Source organism: Ursus arctos, unplaced genomic scaffold, assembly GCF_023065955.2.
Source record: "Ursus arctos isolate Adak ecotype North America unplaced genomic scaffold, UrsArc2.0 scaffold_25, whole genome shotgun sequence".
Lineage (NCBI taxonomy): Eukaryota > Metazoa > Chordata > Mammalia > Carnivora > Ursidae > Ursus > Ursus arctos.
This window is the reverse complement of record NW_026622930.1, coordinates 30,923,691-30,944,086: the sequence shown is the minus strand read 5'-3', so window position 1 is coordinate 30,944,086 and position 20,396 is coordinate 30,923,691. Positions and strand designations below refer to the sequence as shown.

At 41.9% G+C, this 20,396-nt stretch overlaps 1 protein-coding gene across 4 annotated transcripts in view; it reads left to right on the top strand.

The window, feature by feature from the left end:
• EXD2 (exonuclease 3'-5' domain containing 2) overlaps window positions 1-18,678 on the top strand; it is a 48,724-nt gene extending 30,046 nt beyond the window's left edge. For all 4 annotated transcript variants that reach the window (XM_026519653.4, XM_048219899.2, XM_048219898.2 and 1 more), the window contains 6 exons: window positions 2,088-2,214; window positions 8,576-8,907; window positions 9,909-10,015; window positions 10,261-10,396; window positions 14,070-14,426; window positions 17,219-18,678. In XM_026519653.4, the coding sequence (XP_026375438.2) occupies window positions 2,088-2,214; window positions 8,576-8,907; window positions 9,909-10,015; window positions 10,261-10,396; window positions 14,070-14,426; window positions 17,219-17,435 (1,276 nt within the window). In that variant the 3' untranslated portion in view covers window positions 17,436-18,678. The remainder of the gene's footprint in view (window positions 1-2,087; window positions 2,215-8,575; window positions 8,908-9,908; window positions 10,016-10,260; window positions 10,397-14,069; window positions 14,427-17,218) is intronic.
• The last annotated feature ends 1,718 nt before the right edge of the window (window positions 18,679-20,396 follow it).

Below are 20,396 nucleotides of genomic sequence, written 5' to 3'. Positions count from 1 at the left end.
GGACTAGCCATGCTTGAGAAATTACACAGCAATTAAAAAGAATGAAATAAGTATATTTGTACTTATTTTCATGGATGGAAGTCTCTGATATATTAAACAAGAAAGCAAGTTGCAAAGCAAAAAGCAGAACAAATACCAAAAACACGTTATCTCCTCCTCCGTTTAACCATCTGTCTATTTGTGCATAGGAAAGGTCTGGAGGGGCCACAGCATACTGTTAGGAGTCATTATTCCTAAGGAGTGAAAGTATGGGGTGACAGGCTTTTACTTTTCACCTGTGATGCTTTCCTGTTGTCTGAACTTTTAATAATAAGCATTAATTACTTTTATAATTTCCAACAAAACAAAAGAGAGTTTTATGTCTCCCAAAGCCTTAATTTTCACTAATTGAACCAAGACATGATGTATTTTTCCCTAAGTACGTCTGGACCTGTTTTCACTTTTTAGTCAGTGCTGCCTTTTGGAGGTAATGAAATCCATCAATTACTGCTGCTTTTTGTAGGGAAAGACTTCCTTTTTTTCATCATTATGATTATTTCATTTCCGACAGTACCTGAGGGGGTCCTGCTTGCGGTAACCCTGACAGCAACCCCCACTTCCAGGCCTCCTGCTCCAAAACTTCTGGTCTCTCCCTTGGTAGCCAGGAAGTCAGATCCCCTTGTGTAGACCAATGTGTTCTTAATTTCATGTTTATTTCTTGTTTGGAATCTCCAAATCTTGGACAAATTAATTTTTTCCTCCACCCTGCGGCTATTTTAATCAGAAAGTGTTTGAAGGGCAGAAATGTTGTTTTTTATGTGTGGTGGTTTTCTTTGTACCTTCACCGGCCCAATGAAAATACCATTATCATTTTTTCAAATTTGAAAAGTAATTACCTGAACACTAGCCAAGCCAAATATAGACACACATAAAGAAGATAGATAATCACCACAGATCCCATACGCAGAGATAATATCACTAACATATGATCGATATCTTTCTAGTTATCTCTTTGTGCTTTGTCTCTCTCATACCTAGAATCACACACATACATCTGGAATGTGGTACGTATATATTAACATAAAGGGACCACAACATATGTTTTCTCCCACAGTGTCTTTTTACTTAACTGATATGTCATGGACATCTTTTCACATCAATATAGATCCACATCCTTATTTTTTTAAAGATTTATTTATTTATTTTAGAGAGAAAAAGAGAGAGCACTCATGCGGGTGGGGGGCAGGGGCAGAGGCAGAGAATCCTCAAGTGGACTCCGCACTGAGCCTGGAGCTGGGCAGGGCGGTGGCCCAGGCGTGGGGCTCGGTCCCAGGACCCATGAGATCATGAACTGAGACGAAACCAAGAGTCAGCTGCTTAACCGACTCAGACACCCAGGCGCCCCATCCACATCCTTATTTTTAACAGTTGTATGGAATTTAATTGCATAGATTTTTAACCAGACTTTTGTTGATGGGTATTTAGGTGATTTCCAATTCTTTGCTACTATAAATGGTGCTGCAGCGAAGATCATTTTATGTACGTTTGTCCTTAGGATAAATTCCTAGAAGTGGAATTCTTTTTTTTTTTTTTTTTTAAGATTTTATTTATTTATTTGACAGAGTGAGACAGCCAGCGAGAGAGGGAACACAAGCAGGGGGAGTGGGAGAGGAAGAAGCAGGCTCATAGCGGAGGAGCCTGATGTGGGGCTCGATTCCATAACGCCGGGATCACGCCCTGAGCCGAAGGCAGACGCTTAACGACTGCGCTACCCAGGCGCCCCTAGAAGTAGAATTCTTGAATCAGAGAATTTTCATGTTTAAAATTTTGAAAGCTCTTTATTGTTAAACTATTTTCCATAAAGCTTGTAAAAATGGACAGTTCATGAATTTTAGATTAGACTGATTCTTCATGCTCCATCAATGGTAGATAGTTATTTTTTAAAATCTTTGCAATCTGATAGATAAATTATTTATAATTTTTATTTTGTTTGATGTCTAGTGACTTTGAGTGTCTGCCATCTGTATACTGGCCATTTAAATGTCTTTCTTGATTTACCTGTTCTTCTTTTGCCTATTTTTGATACATGACTTACTTATTTCTTATAGAAACAATTTGCTCTGTAATGGGCTCAGCCTGAAATCACTTGCCGAGACGGTTTTGAACTTTCCACTTGACAAGTCCCTTCTGCTTCGTTGCAGCAACTGGGATGCTGAGACTCTTACTGAGGACCAGGTATTTCTTATCAGAGTAGTTGAAGAATGGAAGAGCCATTGCTTGTGAAGTATAGTTGTTCCTGTAATTATAATCTTCAAATATAAGTATTGGGTGGAAATACCTGAAAAGAGACTCACTGAAGATAACTGGTCTGTCGTTTGTAAATGGTACTTAAGTAACAGAGTAAAAGAGTCCCTGTTGTGTTTTATATTTCTGAACATTTACTATATGCCAGGCACTTCAGAAAATATAATTTTTAAAATTATGAATACAATGCATAATTAGAAAACCAAAGTGTTAGAAGACTTATTATAAGAAATGGTTAGTGGTTCCCTGTCTTCCTCCCACTCAGTGGCAACCAATTTCATTTCTTCCTGGTGATTACCATTATATTTTAAAATTACATGCATATATTACTCTTTCTTATTTTTCATATTATCTTTGACTTCTTACAGTGGAAGACATGATTTAATTCTCTTGTAATTCCTCTGTCCCCAAATACTTCTTCCCTTCCCCAACTTCCCAATATAGGTAAATCATCATTTTTATCAGATTAATATCTACTTATATTGATATTATTTATAGCTGAGCCACATAGTAAGCCACAATTAAGTTTTTTGCTTATACAGCTCTTTGTTTTCCTAGGAGTAATAATTCGTACTTTTGTTTGCTTTGTTTTCTATATACCTATTAACCGTTTCAACCCCGGACTCTTTTAATGGCACCCTACATCTTGGCTGGTTCAAACATATGAGGTGACTAATTCCTTTGGTTTTCCATTGGAGCTGTTCCTTCCAGATTCTAGAGCCCTTTGTCATCCTGCTTCTTTCAAGAGCCCTGCTGCCCAGCTCTGACCCTGGAATCTGCATTTACCATCAGCCCAGGGAGCCCCTTCACCTTTCTTTTGGAGTAGATCCTCTGTCTTTCAAATTCCGTGTCTTTTCCCTTCCTTGTCTTGGAGTGGATTAAGAAAGGGAGCGTAGGGAGTTAATTTATGATACCCTGGATATCTGAAAAGATACTGGCTTCCCTCTCTATGAACTGACATTTTCGCCGAGGACGGCAGTTTAGGGTGAAAGTCATTTTCCTTCAGAACTTCAAAGATAATGTTCCCTGTCTTGGAGCTTCCAGCATTGATCCTGAGCATGTCACTGGTTTTTCTTTTTGGAGAATCTTCACTTTATTCTTAGTTCTTAATATTCATGATGATACACATTAGTGTGGCTATTTTTCGTTTTAGTATTAGAAGCCAATGGACCCTTTCAATCCGGAAGCTCCTGTCTTTCAGTTTAGAGAATTAGTCTCATAATATTTGAAAGTTTCCCTCTCTTTTGTTTCTAGAACTCATATTATTTGGATATTGGACTCCCTTGAATTGATCCTCTGATTTCCTAGGAAAAATACTTTCTCTCTGATTTTTCTCTCTCTGTATTTTTTGTTTTACCTTCTGTGAAATTTCCTCAAGTTTATCTTTTAACATTTCTATTGAATTTTTAATTATTCCTATCATAATTTTAAGTGACAAGAGGTTCTTGGTCTCCTCTGAATATTCACTTTTAAAATAACTTTGTTTTTGTGTAATGGATACAGTATCTTCTGTTACAGTATTAAAGATTTTTGAGATTTTCTTTTTCCTATATTGCTTCATTTTCCTCCAAGTTCCTTATTTGAAATGTTTGATTTGGTCTTTGTCTTTCACGTTAAAGATTTTTCTTAAATGTTTAAATCCTTGGCTGTCCATTCATATTCAAAGACAAATTAAAAAGTTGATTGGGTCCATCAACTGTTGAATGAATAAGTAAAATATGGAATAGCCTTACAATGGAATATTATTCAGCAATAAAAAAGACACATGGTACAACATGGATGCGTCTTGAAAACATTATGCTAAATACGATGAGTATACAAAATCTTGATTAAAAAATGAAAACATTATGCTAAGTGAAAGAAGCCAGTCATAAAATACCACATCAGATTCTATTTTTGTGAAATGTTCAGAGTACATAAATCTATAGAGACAACATAAAGTAATGGTTGCCTGGGCTGAGAGAAGTGGAGGATGACTGCTAAAGGGTATAAGGTTTCTTTTTTTTTTTTTTTTTTTTAAAGATTTTATTTATTTATTTGACAGAGATAGAGACAGCCAGCGAGAGAGGGAACACAAGCAGGGGGAGTGGGAGAGGAAGAAGCAGGCTCACAGCGGAGGAGCCTGAGGTGGGGCCCGATCCCATAACGCCAGGATCACGCCCTGAGCTGAAGGCAGACGCTCAACCACTGTGCCACCCAGGCGCCCTGGTATAAGGTTTCTTTTTGAGGTGATGGAAATGTTCCAACATTGATTGTGGTGATGGGTTGTGCAATTCTATAAGTTTACTAGAAATCCAGAATCTTGCACCACCTGAAAAGACATGTTTGGAACAATTGGAGACATTCAAATAAAACCGTATATTATTGTACTTTGTCACTTTTAAAGTTCTTGGGTGTGGCAGTGGTGAGGTCATGTAGAAGAATGTCCTTGTTCTTAAGAAGTACATGCTGACACGTTTGAGCTGAAGTATCATAATAGCAGCAATTTAATTTTGAAATGTGTTCAGGCAAAAAAAAAAAAAGAAGTGTGTAGTGTCCATATTATAAAGAGATAAAGCAAATATTGACAATTGTGAATGTCAGTTGGTACTATTATTCTTTTAACTTTTCTGTGGGTTTGACAACTTTTAAAATAAAAAGTTGGGGAGGAAAAGTTAATAGCTACCAAATTCGAAGCCAAATTTGTGATCCTTATTATTGTGAGAGTTCAGACTTTCCAAAGACTCTTCATTCTTTTTTTTTTTTTTTAGCTTTTTTTAAGTTTATTTCTTTTCTTTAGTAACCTCTACACCCAACGTGCGACTCGAACTCATAATCCCGAGATCAATGGTTGCACGCTCTTCCTACTGAGCCATCCAGGCACCCCTGTTCCTTCTTTATTATGATAATGTTTATTATTTATTTTGTTCTAATTATAAACATAATGCTTAATGAGATTTTAGAAAATACGGAAAATGCTATTTAAACTTGAGTTTTAAAAAATAGGTTGAGAACATAGCACATATAGCCAGGGCTTTTGGACCAGTGGGCTTTATTATCAGTACCTCTAGATTATAGTCACATGTCAGTAACTGGAACTCTTTTTTCTCAGGCTACTCAGTTCCTCCAGAGATGAATCATCTAGTCTTCTGCCCAAGAGGTATAAGTCCCTCTGCTTATATTCTGGTTGCTGAGTGGGGAAAGGTATTGGTAGTTTCACCAAGCCATATGTACACTTTCCCATAATCCCTTTCTCAGGTGACACTTTGCCCCCTCCCCCCTCTGCCAGGCCTGGTATTACTAGATCCAGATCCTCTGTGAGTTAGCCATTATATGACTTAAATGTGTACTCTTTTGGGGCTTAGAGAAGGAGTCGTCGCCAGCCCTGTGGTACAAAGGAGAAGGTCTAGAGTTCTAAGTTTTCTTTATGGAGGCTTTCACCTTATCTTCTTGTTTTCACCCCTGCTTGTACTTGCTTTCACAGATACCTGGTGCTTCCCATTCCTAATACTTTTCCATTCTCTGTGGCTCAAATTAACGTGATTCTTGGGTATTTGGCTTACCACCCATAGGCCTAGATTTTAGCCTTCTCTTGTTTGCAGAGTTGGTCACCACTTGTTCATCCTTCCAGAATGTGTTATTGGAAAGATTTAGCTGGTATCTTCAGAGTAACATTATCCTGTGAAAGAATTTTGGGAGTCAAATTATCTGAATTTGTTTTCTGCAGCTATTTCTGACTTTCTGTGCCTCTGAGTAAGTCATTTCTTTGTGCCTTGGTTTCTTTCTTTCTTTCTTTCTTTCTTTCTTTCTTTCTTAAACAGTTTTATTGAGGTATCACTTACATACAATATAATTCAGACATTTAAAGTGTACAGATTGGGGCACCTGGCTGGCCCATTCTGTAGAGCATGTGACTCTTGATCTCCAGGTCGTGAGTTCAAGCCCCATGTTGGACATGGAGCCTACTTAAAAAAAAATGAAGTGTACAAATCAATGGATTTTAGTATTTTCATAGAATTGTGCAACCATCACCAGTATCTAATTTTAGAACATTTTTATCGCCCCAGAAAGAAACCCCATACTGATTAACAGTCACTTCCCATCCTACAGTCACTTTTCATCCCCCCCCAACACCCTAACACTAGACGAACCACTAATCTACCTTTCGTCTTTATAGATATGTCTATTTTGGACATTACATATAAATGGAATCATACAACATATGGTCTTTTGTGATTGGCTTCTTAATTTTGCATGTTTTTGTGGTTCATTCATGTTATAACATTTATTGGTACTTCATTTCTCTGTATTGCTATGCTGTACCCCATTGTATGGATATACTGCATTTTGTTTATCCATTCATCACTCGGAGATTTGGATGGCTTTCATTTTTTTGGCTTTTATGAAAAATGCCACTATGAATATTTGTGTATAAAATTTTGTGTGGACATATGTCCTACATTTTTACTTATCTTAGGTATATACCTAGGAGTGGGATTGCTGGGTCATAAACTTTATGTTTACTGTTTAAGGAACTGCCAGACTTGGCAAAGTGCAAAGTAGCTGCACCATTTTATATTCTCACCAGCAATGTATGAAGGTTCCAATTTTCCACATCCTCACCAACACTTGTTATTGTCTGTCTTTTTGATTAGAGCCATCCTCGTAGGTATGAAATGGTATTTCATTGTGGTTTTGATTTACGTTTCCCTAGCGAGTAATGATGCTGAACATCTTTTCATGTGCTTGTTGGCTATTTGCATATTTTCTTTGGAGAAACATCTATTCACATCCTTTGCTCATATTTTAATTGCATTGTTTGTCTTTATATTGTCGAGTTTTAAGAGTTCTTTATATATTTTGGACACTAGTCCCTTATTAGATATATAATGTGTAAATATTTCCTCCCATTATTCGGGTGGTCTTTTCACTGACTTGATTGAGGTCGTTATCTGAAGCAAAAAAGGTTTTAATTTTGATGATGTCCAGTTATCTATTTTTTCGATTATCACTTACGCTTTTGGTGTTATATCCAAGAAATCATTGCCTGTCCCAAGGTCATGAACATTTACTCCTGTTTTCTTTTACAAGTCTTAGGTATTAGCTCTTACATTTAGGTTTGTGATCCATTTTGAGTTAATTTGTGTGTGTGATGTGAGGTAGGGATCCAACTTTATTCTTTTACATGTGGTCATCCAGTTGTCTGAACAGCATCTGTTGAAAGTGCCTTCGTTTCCTTATCATTTGAAAACAGTTTGTTAAAAAGCACTATATTATTTTTTTTAAAGATTTTATTTATTTGAGAGTGAGAGGGAGAATGAGCAGGAAGAGAGGCAGAGGCAGAAGGCAGGCTCCTCACTGAGCAGGGAGCCTGAAGTGGGGCTCGATCCCAGGACCCTGGGGATCATGACCTGAGCTGAAGGCAGATGCTTAACCGACTGAGCCACCCAGGCGCCCCTAAAAACACTTTAAACACTTCACATTCAAGCATACTCTTTTCCTGTGGAAGACAACCTGCTGGTAGATGTACAGATTGTTGAGTCTAGGTGGAAAATTCTATCCAAACCTGTTTTACTCTAAAAGCATATTCCTAATAGTATTATTTACCAGGCTTGGTTACTAAAGGTAAATTAAAGGAATTTTAAAGTCTTTACTCCCTTTGTTGGGAAAAGCTATTAGTGATAGTTTTGGCTACTTTTATTTATGACCAGCTTTCCTGTCACCAGTTGTTTGGAAGAGTGACTTACCATTATTAAATAAATAATTCCAGAAATGAGCCCTTGTGACTTGATTTGAGGCCCATGCTTGAAAGCCGTTTGTTTTCCACATCTCATTAATAGGTATGGCAGGTTGTTTCTGATTGACGGTCACACAGGCCTCTCAATGAATCTTGTTTTCAGGTTCTAGACGGTGACCACCTCCAAAGTGAATTTCATGTACTAGTTGTCAAACTTGTGGTGACTGCCCTCACCCAAACTTGAGAAAGATCTGTCCATCAGGTTTGGTAACAGAAAGAAACTTCACTGGGTTTATATAGTTAGGATTTTTTAGCATTCAGAGTAAGTCATTATTTTAGCTATTTTAGTTAAAAACATAGACAAAGAAACATGAAGATTCACTATACTATTCAGTTGACTTTCATATAGTGTGGAATATTTCATCATAAAAGGTTTTTAAGAAGTACATGGTGCTTAGGGTGTTGTACATCTTGAATTAGAATCCTAAAAGTTGTCTGTATCTTTGTGATTGACTTGGAAATTGCACTCTCTGGTTTGCCTTCCAGATTCCACTGATCTCTGACTTTTCTCTTCAGGTGATTTATGCTGCCAGGGATGCCCAGATTTCAGTGGCTCTCTTTCTCCATCTTCTTGGATACCCTTTCTCTAGGAATTCAACTCTAGATGAAAACGATGACCACGTGGGCTGGAGAAAAGTCTTGGAAAATTGCCAGGATGTGGTAGACATCCCATTCCGAAGCAAAGGACTCAGCCGCCTGGGGGAAGAGGTTAATGGGGAAGCAGCAGAAGCTCAGCAGAAGCCAAGAAATAAGAAGTCTAAGACGGATGGAACGGTGCCAGGCAACCACCAAGGGAGAGACCCCAGAAAGCATAAAAGAAAGCCCCTGGGGGTGGGCTATTCGGCCAGGTAACTGAGTAGTTCTCTGTCTGGTAGAGAGAGACTCAGAGGCCCAGCCTCCAGCAAAAGGCATGAGGCCTCATCTTGGATCTGGGCAGAAGGTTGTGTGGTAGGGTAGCAGGTGCTCCAGGGGTTAGTTTTCCCCCCCAAGGGTTCATTTTATTTTTCCTTTCCTTCAAGGACATTTGAAGCTATCCTTTGGTCTATTTGTGTATTTTCCTCCTTTTTCCCTTCTAGTACTTTCTAATTTTTAGAATTGAGTGGAAGTAAGGGGAGCTTCACGTAGCTTTATCACTGATCCTGCTATGACCTGAGCCCTATAACTTCTCCAGTTATAAATGAGGGTATAATTATTATTCCTTTCTTGCTCAGGATAGCTGCGAAAAATGAATAACATGAATTGCCTCATACATTTCAGGAGAAATGCATCATCTGATTTCCTGTTCACTTGGTATTTGATTATTTAGAACGGCATCCAGCTCTAAGCCAATATCATTCTCCAACCAGTGAGAGTTTTTCTGTACAACTTACACCTCTGTTGCAGAAAGATGACTAATAAGTACTTTGAAGTGGAAGTTTGGGCCCCGTAGCAGAGCGCCTTTAGGAATTGGATGATTCAATTGAAGCAAGTATTGCGTATGAGCCAGAAATAAACCCATGTGGCCCTCATTACTTTAGCTTGAAGTTCTTTAATTTTAATTTACTTTGTTTAACCCAATGATTACTCTGTAGCGCAGTTTTCTTGGTGCTCTGTTCTGTTCGCTTTCACAACAGAGCTGTGTACCCACTACCCAACTCACTCCTCGTTCCATAAATATAAAAACTAGCTAAACGAATTCATTTTTAGTTCCTAGCCCCATGCAGATGGAAGAACAAACGCGATTTTTTGCCCTATTTGTTTTTTTCCATAAGTGTAATGTAGTGTTGAGAATAGCTGGAGTCACTCAGAAGACAACATGGAGGCCCGGAGTTAGCTTCCAGTTTTAGATTAATCTCTCCTTTCCCTGCAGAAAATCACCCCTCTATGATAACTGCTTCCTCCATGCTCCTGATGGACAGCCCCTGTGCACTTGTGACCGGAGGAAAGCTCAGTGGTACCTGGACAAAGGCATTGGAGGTGTGAGACTCACCTGTCCTGTTTCATCTACATTTAGGTGCATGTGGGTACCGGCAGGAGTGGGGAGAGAGACAAGGGGCAGGGAGGGTTAGAAGAAGGCAGAACGACCTTGAGACAAGTAGGACGTGGCTGTTCAAAACCGAGAAATCATGATCTCTGCCAGGACACTGCAGAGAACGTTTCAGGTGGGGCTTCTTTCCTTAGGGACAGGTGGGCAAACACTGACCTCTTATCTTTTCTCTAAGAGCTGGTGAGTGAGGAGCCTTTTGTGGTCAAGCTACAGTTTGAACCTGCAGGAAGACCCGAATCTCCAGGAGACTATTACTTGATGATTAAAGAGAACCTGTGTGTAGTCTGTGGCAAGAAAGACTCGTACATTCGGTGAGTGTGGGGTTGGGCCACCCAGATTGGCTTCCTCTGATGGAAACTGCCTTTGTAGCTGCATGCGGAGCTCTCCGGGGTCTTGGTTGAATCTGCCAACCTCAGTTGAGAGACTTGTCCGTAGGGGTCATCCCAGTTTTCCTGAGAACTTCTGCCCTCTTTGGGGTCCTGCTATCGTGCTCTCCTGCCTATCCTGCTCCCTGTTCTTGGTTTCAAGAGTGTAACGCTCTTCTCAGTAACAGTTTGCCGTAAAGAGAGTGGTTCCGCTTTGCTCATGAAAGACTGGAGACCCATTTCCTTCCGAAGCTGCCCTTCTCTGTGTGTCCTTATAATCCTCCCTTGAGTGGCTCACAACTTTCTGAGCCTTGATACTATTCATGGAGTACAGGTATATCTAGGCATACCTCAGAGAGATCGTAGGTCTGGTTCCAGCCCACCAAAATAAAGCAAATACCACAATAAAGTGAGTGAGTCAGGGGCACCTGACTGGCTTAGTTGGTGGAGCATGTGACACTTGATCTCGGGGTTATAAGTTTGAGGCCCAGATTGGGTGTTGAGATTACTTAAAAATAAAATCTTTAGGGGCTGAGTGGCTCAGTCAATTAAATGGCTAACTCTTGATTTCAGTTCAGGATATGATCTCAGGGTCATGAGATCAAGCCACATTGGGGTCTTTGCTGGGCATGGAGCCTGCTTAAGATTCTCTCTCTCCCTCTGCTCCGACCCACCCCTACTCACACTCTGTCTATAAGTAGATAGATAGATAGATAGATAAATAAATAAAGTCTTTAAAAAAATGTGAGTCAAATGAATTTTCTGGTTTTCCCAGTGCATATAAAAATTACGTTTATACTATACTGTAGACTGTTAGCTGTGTAGTAATGTTATGGCTTAAAAAAAAAACAATGTATATGCTTTCATTTAAAAATACTTTATTGCTGGGGCACCTGGCTGGCTCAATTGGTTAAGCACCTGACTCTTGATTTTGGCTCAGGTCATGATCTCAAGGTCATGGGATTCAACCCTGCATCAGGCTCTGTGCTGAGCATGGAGCCTGCTTGAGCTTCTCTCTCTCTCTCCCCCTGCCCCTTCCCCCCTGCTCACTCTCTTTATATAAAACAAAAACAAAACAAAACAAAAAACTTCATTGCTGGGGTTGCCTGGCTGGCTCAGCCAGGAGAGGATGTGACTCTTGATTTTGGGGTCATGAGTTCGAGCCCCATGTTTGGTGTAGAGATTACTTTAAAAATAAATAAATAAATAAATAAATAAATAAATAAATAAATAAATAAATAAAAATATTCTATTGCTAAAAAATGCTAACCACATCTGAGCTTTCAGTGAGTTGTAATCTTTTTGCCGGGGGAGGGTATTGTGATGATGTTGATGGTTGCTGACTGAGCAGGGTGGTGGCTGTGGCAGTTTCTTAAAATAAGACAACAGTGAAGTTCACTGCATCGATGAACTCTTCCTTCATGAATGATTTCTCTGTAGCATGTGATGTTGTTTGATAGCATTTTACCCACGGCAGAACTTCTTCCAAAATGGAGTTAGTCCTCTCAAATTTTACACTGCCTGGTCAAGTAAGTTTATGTAATATTTTAAATCCATTGTTGTCATTTCACAATCTTCACATCATCTTCGCCAGGAGTCAATCCCATCTCAAGAAACCTCCTTCTTTGCTCATTCACGAGAAGCAACTCCTCATCCTTTTAAGTTTTATCATGAGCTAACTGAGCCACACAGGTGCCCTGAACAGTAATATTTTAAAAGGAATTTTGGTTTTTTCCCCTGAGTTGTAGTCCCATCAGTGGGCTTAAAATATTCAGTAAACCGTGTTGTGAACATATATGTTGTCCTCCGGGCTTTGTTGTTCCATTTAGAGAGCATGGGCAGAGTAGATTCAGCATCATTCGGAAGGGCTCTGGGATTTTTGGAATGGTCCATGAGCATCGGGTTCAACTTAAAGCTACTAGCGGTATTAGTCCCAAGCAAGAGAGTGAGCCTGGCTTTTGAAGTTTTGAAGCCAGGCATTGACTTCTCCTCTTTAGCTATGAAAATCCTAGATGGCATCTTCTTGCAATAGAAGGCTGTTTCACCCACAGTGAAAATCTGCTGTTCAGTGCAGCCACCTTCCTTAACGATCGCAGCTCGATCTTCTGCACAACTCACTGCAACTTCTACACCAGCACTTGGGGGTTCGTCTTGTACTTTGAACTTACCCCAGCTAGCTTCAGACTTTTCTGCAGCTTCCTCACCTGTCTCAGCCTTCACAGAATTGAAGAGAGTGAGGGCCTTGCTCTGGATTAGGCTTTGGTTTAAGATAACCGTATGGCTGGTTTGATCTTCTGTCCAGACCACTAACCTTTCTCCTTATCAGCAGTAAGGCTGTTTCATCTGCATAGCATTTATGTGTTCACCGGAGCAGCACTTTTCATTTCCTTCAAGAACTTTTTCCTGTGCATTCACAACTTGGCTGACCGAAGCAGGAGGCCTAGCTTTTGGTCTGTCTTGGCTTTCGACATGCCTTCCTCATTAAACGTAATCATTTCTAGCTTTTGATTTAACATGGGAGACATGCCACTCTTCCTTTCGCCTGAACACTTAGAGTCATTGTAGTAGGCTATTAATTGGCCTAATATCAGTATCATTGCATCTCAAGGAATAAGGAGGCCCGAGGAGAGGGAGAGAGACCCGGGAATGGCCAGTTGGTGAGGCATTCAGAACACATGCATTTATCTACTGAGTGCCGCTGTCTTATGGGGGCATGGTTCATGGCCTCCCAAAATAATTACTACAGTGCCACCTATGACGGTGATCACAGATCAGCATAACAAATATTATAATAATGAAACAAGTTTGAAATGTTGGGAGAATTACCAAAATGTGACAATGTGACACAGACACACAAAGTGAACAAATGATGTTGGGGGGAAAATGGGGCCAATAGACTTGCTCGATGCAGAGTTGCCACAAACTTTCAGTTTGTAAAAAAATGCAATTTTTTTTTGCGAAGTGCAATAAAATGAGATATGCCTGTATTTGGATGACCTGAAGGCACACTTTGGCTCTACTCCCTGGCTTCAGTGGAGTAACTCACTTTCCTACTCTCCTCTTACAAAGTGAGACAAATAGCTGTGAACTCCAAGGGTCTTTACTGAGAGCTCAGTTCTCCCTAGAAAATAACAAATGGGCCTTGATGAGCCATGGAAAAAGTCTGAGTAAGGGGTTCCTCAGATGAGGAAATTGGCTATTTTTAGGTCACCAGTCTTCCAAAATTTCAGGAGTAGAGGGACCGCTACATGCTTTGAGAGAGTTATTTTCCAGATGTTAAAGATCATTAGAATTTGTTTTCATTTCTCTGATACTTTTCCTTCCGGGAGCATGGTGTTTGCAAAGGTCGTTATTAGCCTCCCCCTGCCTTGGCCCTCCGCTGACTCTTGCAACAGGTGGTATGAACTTGCTCCTCGGAGAGAGAAAACTAAGGCACAGCTAGGTAGGGAGGCCGAGAGTGGAAGAGGCAATATTGCCTTTATGTAATAGCTGTTGGGTGGTGGTGCCCAAGGCTTCTCAGTCCTGTTTAGGCCCAGATGAGAATCCCAGTAGCCCACTAGCTCCACCCGTGTTCTGTGTCCTATGCTAATGAGCACTGCCTTCTGGGTGGGCTTGGCAGGAAGAACGTGATTCCGCATGAGTACCGGAAGCACTTCCCCATTGAGATGAAGGACCACAACTCCCACGATGTGCTGCTGCTCTGTACCTCCTGCCACGCCATCTCTAACTACTATGACAACCACCTGAAGCAGCAGCTGGCCAGGGAGTTCCAGGCCCCCATTGGCTCTGAGGAGGGTCTGCGCCTGCTGGAAGATCCTGAGCGCCGGCAGGTACGGTCTGGGGCCAGGGCCCTACTCAACGCAGAGAGCCTGCCTGCTCATCGAAAGGAGGAGCTGCTGCAAGCACTCAGAGAGTTTTACAACACAGACACAGTCACGGATGAGATGCTTCAAGAGGCTGCCAGCCTGGAGACAAGGTACAATGTGCAGTTATGGTCTGAGAAGGGACTGAGGAATAACCCAGTGGTATTAACCCTGACTACTTGGTGAGGATGCTTGCCAGGCAGGGGGCGTTAGCCATTTAGGTGCAGAGCATAGCTTCCTGTTATCCCATTGAGCGTCTAATGGCTTAAAATACCATAGGGCTGGGATAGAAGAATTTGTTTGAGAATTTCCTTTCCGTAGGAGACTTGCCTTCTATCCTTGACCCTTTAGGGTCATCTATATCCAGTCATGTTCGTGATTAGCAGATGAGTTCAAATGCCATGGAGTTGTGCCTTGGGCATTCTATGCAGAAGTAAATCCTAAAGTCAGCACAGGAGATGAAAATAATACTCAAGAACTACCCTCGAATCTCTGAAGTCGCTCATGCGTACGATGTGTGTGGCTTTGTGTCTCTTACCTTATCCAGGTCTGTGGGAACTGAGACCAATGGATTCATGTTCTCTGTCTCACCTACGCTCAGGGTCCTGGTCCACCGAATAGAATATTGGCCAGAGGTGCTCTTACCATTCATATTACTTTTCTCCTTTTCCCCTCCTTCTTTGCTTTCTCTCCTTCCCTATGAATACAGAGTTGAACTCATGACTTAATTCAGTGTTCCTAAATGAGAAGCCGATGGTCCTGAGAAATGAATGGGTCCATGGCTGAGGTGAAGGAAACTCTGGGCCACCTGCTACAGTTTTGCTTCCCATTATCACTTTTCCAGTAGTACTAGGGACTGAAAGAATTGCACTGATAAGTTTGCAAAACTGTGAGAGCGATGCTGGTTGCCTGTACAGTTTCATTATCCAAAAATCTTAAAGATAGCAGCAAACATTTATCAAACAAATAGTTATAGATATCCTAATCTATTTAACCAAGCTAATAAAACTTTCTGTAAATTGCCTTAATTGGTTCTTCTAACAACCCTATGAAACAGGATTTGGATTTCTCACTGGCAACTGCTAGCATTATATCTTGCATTTCTTAAATCTTTCAAAGTTAAACACTACTAATGAGTATTATCCTTACAACTATTTTGTGAGGTTGCAGTATAGATGTTATTTTCCAAGTTTTATGTTAGCTACCCTGAGGTTAAAGTTAAGTAACTTGGCAAGGTCCAATGAGAAATTGATGAGACTGGTTCCTTCGACCAATTCCCAGATGTATTTGCTAAAAGAACTAAACTTCCCCTTTCAGCCCCAGACCTTTCTAACCAATCACCTTGCTGACTTGGATAGAAGGATGCTGGAGTTGGATGTCTGGGGCCGAGAAGAAGCTGTTTGGGGGAAGATAGGCAAGTTAGTGGCACACTTGTAAGCTAAGCAGTAAGGTGGCTGCAGATACCCAGAGGGGACTAGCACTGCTCGAATGGGGGAGGGGGTCTTGGGAGGGAGGCCTGAGAGTGGGGTGTGAATGCAGGGAGGGGAACTGAGTCCATGGGGTAGGGGCTCCCTCAGGAAAAGTCGTCGTTACTCACAGGAGGTGAAAGCACTGTTTGCAGGGCATCAGAGCACTTTTTAAGGCCTCTCTACTTAGTTAGGAAGAAGGCAGGGATTCGTCTTCCCATGAAACAGCACCAGTTGCACGACTGAGTATTTCATGAGACCAAAACATGTCTCTCATGGATGTGGTTTGGCATTTTTTTTTTTAAGATTTTATTTTTAAGTAATCTCTATACCCAACATGGGGCTTGAACTTACAACCCCAAGATCAAGAGCTACATGCTCCACTGACTGAGCCAGCCAGGTGCCCCAAGATATTTATTTGTTGATTTTTTTTTTTTTTTAAGTAATCTCTAGGCCCAGTGTGGGGCTTGAACTCATGACCGCATGATCAAGGGTCACATGTTCTACTGACTGAGCCAGCCAGGCACCCCCATCTTTTTAATTTTTTTTTTTTTAATTGAAGCGTAGTTGACACAGTCACACAATGTTACATTAGTTTCCGGTGTACAACAGTGATTCAACAAGTTTATGTGTTATGTGTTAGCTCACCACAAGTATAGCTCCCATCTGTCACCAGAGAATGCTATTACAGTCCCACTGACTGTACTGCCTGTGCCGTACGGCTTGGCATTCTTTCTGTGAGGACGAAGGCACTAAAGAAATGTCCCACCTTGCATTTTACATGTAGGTATTCCAGTGTTTGAAGCATTGGAACATGTGGGGCGATTTAACAGCCCCATATAAATACTGAGTATGGTTGAGAATGAGTAACTTAAAAAGAAGGGCGAGCTGGTACCTGGGTAACCCTGGAGTAAATAAAAGACCAACAACTCATTGTCAGCCAGACAGTACGGCCCCTGTAGTGGGGGCTGCATCCTGCAGTGGCCTTCCCACAAATGTAGCTCAGAATCCCCAAATACCTTCTGTTGGATTGTGTGCAATATGTCCAAACTACTTTAAAAAGGCAGATGTAGGAAAGATGCTTTAAAAAGATGAAAGTAGGGGGTCCCTGGGTGGCTCAGTTTGTAAAGCGGCTGCCTTCGGCTCAGGTCATGATCCCAGGGTCCTGGGATGGAGTCCTGCATCGGGCTCCCGGCTCAGCGGGGAATCTGCTGCTCCCTCTCCCTCTACCCCCACCCCCGCCCCTGCTGGTGCTCACGCACTCTCTCAAATAAATAAAATCTTTTTTTTTTTTAAGCATTAAAGTAATCAACCTTTGGAAGTCTAGCAACCTCCTCGTATACCGTTGTGGAAACCCCTTGGCCCGCAGCATTTGGAGCCGTCTGCAACACCATCCTGTGCTTGTCTCCCTCAGACCCTTGTCCTTTGTGTCTTGCCAGGATTTCCAATGAAAACTACATTCCTCATGGGCTGAAGGTGGTGCAGTGCCACAGCCAGGGCGGGCTGCGCTCCCTCATGCAGCTGGAGAGCCGCTGGCGTCAGCACTTCCTGGACTCCATGCAGCCCAGGCACCTGCCCCAGCAGTGGTCAGTGGACCACAACCACCAGAAGCTGCTCCGGAAATATGGGGAAGACCTTCCCGTCAAGCTGTTGTGATAGCCGCTCTCCTCCCAGGTTAGCCCAGCTGGGAAGCTGAGCCAAGGTGGGAAAGTCACCTCTTCCCGTGTCATTAATTGTCAGAGCCTAGTGTCACAACTTAGAATGCTAACCCGTGCTGATCCCAGGATGCTTCTGGTGGAACCAGGCTGTTGCTTCAAGGGGAGCTTATGGTTTTGGATTTTAGTTGGGCAGGGTGAGAATTCTTTTTGCCTCTCTCTTATTTTATTTTTGTGGACAAAAGGGCCTTGGCCTTTATTTTACTTTCCTTCTTTTGCTTTCCCTGTGCAGACAGCAAATGAAGGATTCTCCCCTGAAGTGACTTATCAAGACACTCAGGTTTTTAATACATTTCTTCCCTGCCCCGTATGTTGGTTTTTCTCAAACAGGGGCAGTCAAGTATTTTAATCCCATTGGGTTAGGATGGGAGAAAACATTCTTGCAGAGGCTGGCGAGGTGAACAAGGAGTCAGATTCGTTTTCCCAGTTCAAGCTCATAATTATAAATTCCTTGGCTTCATGCTCTCCCACAGCTCACCTGGTTGAGATCCATCCCATCTAGGTCACTTCACTTTATTTCCGTACTTGAGAATGCTCCCCTTTACACGTCCAGGACCAAAGCAGCGACTTCCTGCCATATGCTTCCACCCTAACACTGGAGGAAACCCTTTTTTGGAAATAGGTCTTCTAACTGGGTGGAGAAGTACAAGCACCATCTCTCAAGAGATCTTTGATATTTGCTCTGCTTTCCCTTTCATGCTGTTTGTTGTCTGTTTGTTGCAATCCTCTTGTCCAGAAGTGCGAGGTTTTTAGCTGAATCCCTTTCTGAGAGGAAGATCTTTTCTTTCAGAATCAGTGTCGGGTCCCTTCCGTGTTCTGTGTTCCTTCAGATTTGTAATACTGACCTCTTTTTAACACTTAATTCTCTCTCGGAGTCCTTTGGTCAGGTTGTATTGTGAGGATTTCTCCACCTGCTCTCATGCCTGGGACTCCGAGATTAATTCATATATTTAGATGTTCAGAACGGTGGTGTTTCATCCCTTTATGTGAAGCCACCACTTTGAGCATGAACTCAAGTTATTAGTATTTTTTCTAAAGTATGAGGAGAGCTTTTTTACTTTACAAGATCGTGACAAACTTAAACAATAATTTTATGGCCAGAATCCAACAGGAGCTGTTTTGAAACTGTGCCCAAGTTGGTGATGGTTCTAACACTGATAAATAAAACTTCTTCTAAGCACAAAGCTCACTGATGGTAAATGTAAAAGTTTTTTCTTCACAGCTTTATAAAATCGGTAAATATTCTTGGGGGAGGAGATATCCATCCCTCAGGTCCCTGCTGTGCGGCAGTGCCATGACGTGCGCACAGATGCACCACGCACAGCGTGCACATGGACGTACCCCGCGCGGCGTGCGCACTGACGTACCACGCACAGCGTGCACATGGACGTACCACGCGCGGCGTGCGCACTGACGTACCACACACAGCGTGCACATGGACGTACCACGCACGGCGCAGCTTCAGCCCATCGACCAGTGGCCCGGAAACGGACGTACATTTTGTGCTGCCCCTTCATTCCGTCTTGTCCTCGAACGGGCATTCCTGGGCACTAAACTAGAGATCCTTGACAATGAATAGTCCCAGCCACCTCGGGGACCGTATGTTCAGAGGGGTAGGTTATTGTGGGGCATGTGCCTCAGCGGCTGGACCCCATGCTCCGGGGTCCAGGGGTGAACCGTGGAGACTGACGGGTGGTCGTTTGAGTAGTCAGGCTTGCCACAAGGTGGCACTCACAGATTTTGTGTTATATTCATTCTTGAGAACTAGGGCTTTTTATATATGGTTCCTGAACATAACTGATGACTTCTGTTTCCAACTCTGTATAGCTGATCTGGGGTCATTTGGATAGCATTACAAGAAAAACTTCCTCTGAAACGGGGTAGGGTGCTTTCGTTCTCTCTCCCTGTGATCCTCATGCTAAGAGGGGAGAAACATACGAGTAGGAGCAGTGGTTGCTGTGGGAAGAAGGAATAGATTTCTCCAACAGTTTCCTGCAAAGCCCAGTAACAGAGCCAGCAGCCACCGTAGAGAAAGAAGCTAGACTGGCACATGAGATTCCTCACCCTCCTCGGAAGTTACTGTGTAGATTTGACTCTGTTCTCTGAGTCAGCGCTTAGCACCCTTTCCTGAAGACTGACGATGGTCAAATGGACAAAATACCTCAAATGAGATATTTTAGGGCAGGCATATTATAAAAGAAATATTTATTGTTTTTTGCTGATAGAAAAATAGTGTATGTTCATTAGAAATGTGTCTAAAGAAGGAATAAAAATCATCCATCTTCCCTCCGTCTAGAAAAGAGCTAACCTCCATGAATTTCCTTTCAGTATTTAAAAATGCATAAAATACAAACAAAATTCAGAGTCATATATATGTGTGTGTGTATACACACACACACACACACATACACACACATACAGCTTGGCATCCTATTTTTTCCCCCCTCACATAACATGGTACCACAAGTAATTAATTTCCTGTGCCCCTAATCTTTGAAAGTAGATTTCTAGTGGCTCTACCATACTTTAGTTGTCCATTCCCACGTTGTTGAAAATTTTGGTTGTTTCGGGTCCTTTGTTAATGTCGGTGATGCTGTGATGAACTGTCTTTTGTATAAATCTTTGACTGTATCTTTGAGAATTTACTTAGGATAGAATTCTAGAGATTGGATGGGGCGGAGGGGGCTCGCATTGCTGGAGTGAGTACCAACTGTTATCACCTTTGAGGAGCATATATCAAGGGATCGCTTCTCTCTAACCCTGTAGCTCGTGTCCCAGTGCATTTGCTGAGCCTGCATGTGAGCAGTAGTGAGAGAACAGGGCCATGGCGAGGGCCTCTCTGAATGTGCCCTGATCTAGACTCAGAGTCTTCTCTCTGCTTCCCCTTTGTGTCCCATCCTTT